Source organism: Procambarus clarkii, chromosome 78, assembly GCF_040958095.1.
Source record: "Procambarus clarkii isolate CNS0578487 chromosome 78, FALCON_Pclarkii_2.0, whole genome shotgun sequence".
Classification (NCBI taxonomy): domain Eukaryota; kingdom Metazoa; phylum Arthropoda; class Malacostraca; order Decapoda; family Cambaridae; genus Procambarus; species Procambarus clarkii.
In genome coordinates, this window is record NC_091227.1 from 21,246,012 (window position 1) to 21,248,511 (window position 2,500).

A 2,500-nucleotide genomic window follows, 5' to 3' on the forward strand; every position below is an offset into this window, starting at 1 on the left:
AGGTGTACCAACCTGACCTGGACCCAGAGATAGGTGTACCAACCTGTCCTGGATGCTGCGACAAGTGTAGCAAACTTAGTTAAAAGTTGTCTTGTAAAGTTGAGATTGGAAAGTTAGTCCCATGTTAGGATTCCTTTCTCTCCTGACCTTTGATCGTATCTTAAACGAATTGTTGCCGCTATAATATTAGTGGTTATTTCGTAAGGGAAGTTACAGGCAACGGTGCGGCAGTTTACCTTTGCCAGATATTTAGTGTTTATATTTAGTTGGTCATTGAACGAGCGGCATCATTGAGTAATAGGATGATTAGTATTGTAATGAGGTTACTTGCAGCCGTAGGCAGTGTAAAATACATTGGGGAATACAGCTGTATGTCCGTCATGATTGCGGTGGGTAGGGTTGATGGTCGTTGTTGCTGGATCTAATATATTTGTGTTGTAATGATTGAGTTTGTCCACGTGTGTGTGTGGTTAATGTAATGATATGTGATGTGGAGGGTGGGGTATGTAGTGGGTCTCTCTCTCTCTCTCTCTCTCTCTCTCTCTCTCTCTCTCTCTCTCTCTCTCTCTCTCTCTCTCTCTCTCTCTCTCTCTCTCTCTCTCTCTCTCTCTCTCTCTCTCTCTCTCTCTCCCCCGGTCCCTCCTCTCTCATGTTCTATTCCCCCCCCCAACCCTCCCCTCCTTCACAGGAGTATTCCTGGAGTGAGCTCTGAAGTTCTTGTACCCCCCTAAGCCCAGCTTGAGGCCAGGCTTGACTTTAAGCTTTGTCCACCAGGCTGTTGCTTGGAGCGGCTCGGAGCCCCGCACACCCACCACAGCCCGGTTGGTCCGGCACTTCTTGTAAGAACATGACTTTGTAGTTCTTGAACACCTTCACTTTTGTACCAGTAATATATTTTTGGTGTTTTTGATGGATATATATATATATATATATATATATATATATATATATATATATATATATATATATATATATATATATATATATATATATATATATATATATATAATACCCCTCACGTCTTCTTTCCAGAGTAAATTTTGAGAGCTTTGAGCCGGTCTCAATAATGTAGGTGCTGTATCGTGTCTATACGTGCCGTCTATCTGTCTGTATTCTCTGTATTTATGGACATTTCTCCTATCCCGTCTTCCTGTCCCTATCCTTAGCCCCTGTCCGGTGTTGCAGCCTGCGCCTCCTCACCTGTGCTACACCTGCTCACACCTTCCTGGTGCCCACAGATCCTGCACATGCACATCTCTGGGGTGGAGAAGCTGCCGCTATCAACACAAGGCTCCCCGCTGCAGGTGCGCTGTAAGACCTTCCTCTCCGTCACCTTCGTCATCCCTAAGGAGAGGGACTGTCACGACATCTACACCTCCCTCCTCCAGCTCTCCCAGCCAGGTAAGTAGCCCTCTCAACACTTGGAACACTTGCCTCAGCTACTGCTACTTTTCTCGTGTAACTTGGCACTGCTTGGCAAGTGTCGGGACTTTACCATAATGCTTGCGTCATGTGTACGGAACAGCGGTGTTCGTAGGAGCCGAATGGTCCGAACACGATGGTGTTCGTAGGAGCCGAATGGTCCGAACACGGCGGTGTTCGTAGGAGCCGAATGGTCCGAACACGGCGGTGTTCGTAGGAGCCGAATGGTCCAAACACGGCGGTGTTCATAGGAGCCAAACGGTCCGAACACGGCGGTGTTTGTAGGAGCCGTATGGTCCGAACACGGCAGTGATAATTACATACGGGGATATGAAGTCACAAGTTACCCAATATAGCATCTTAACAAGGAGCATCATTGCCGAAAACAGAGCAAGAGGACAATTGCTACTGCTCCAGGGCTACCGGCGCCGGTAGGCCTAGGGAGAGCGACCGTCTGACTTGGTAGTCATATACTGTCTTAGTACTCACCTAGTTGTGGTTGTCGGGGTTGAGCTCTGGCTCTTTGGTCCCGCGTAGTTGTGGTTGTGGGGGTTGAGCTCTGGCTCTTTGGTCCCGCCTCGCCGGGGACCAAAGGGGACCTCCCGGTGTGTGGGCGGGGAGGCCGCTGCCACCAGATATCTAATGATTTACGTTATTTGACTTGAAGGCTTGAAGTCTGATATCTTATTGGCTATCTCTCCTTCTACAGGATTTTACCCATAATGTCATGGTTCCTGCCTTCATTGTAGAGCTCTACACCACCAGGCGTGCCATCACTGTAGAGCTCTACACCACCAAGCGTGCCATCACTGTAGAGCTCTACATGTCGTGCCTTTCATGGCAGTATTTTTTGTTTAAAATACTTTTTTGGCTTTGTTATTTCAACAAAAATGTTTAGGATTTACGTGCCGGTGCGGGGCTGGGTGAGCAGGGGAGGGGGGGGGGGAGAGTGGGGGGAGGAGGGAGGGAGAGAGGAAGGGGGGGAGGGAGAGAGATGGGGGAGGGGGGGAGGAGGGAGGGGCCCAGGTTGCGTGCATGAAAGTCACAACCATTAGAGTCAGGTGAGATATGTTCCTTC

At 48.8% G+C, this 2,500-nt stretch overlaps 1 protein-coding gene across 2 annotated transcripts in view; it reads left to right on the plus strand.

Moving 5' to 3' along the window:
* The window catches only part of Mtmr6 (Myotubularin related protein 6), a 76,468-nt gene that overhangs the window by 29,275 nt on the left and 44,693 nt on the right, over positions 1-2,500 (plus strand). For both annotated transcript variants that reach the window (XM_045727095.2, XM_069314202.1), the window contains one exon: positions 1,239-1,401. In XM_045727095.2, coding sequence (XP_045583051.1) covers positions 1,239-1,401 — 163 coding nt within the window. The remainder of the gene's footprint in view (positions 1-1,238; positions 1,402-2,500) is intronic.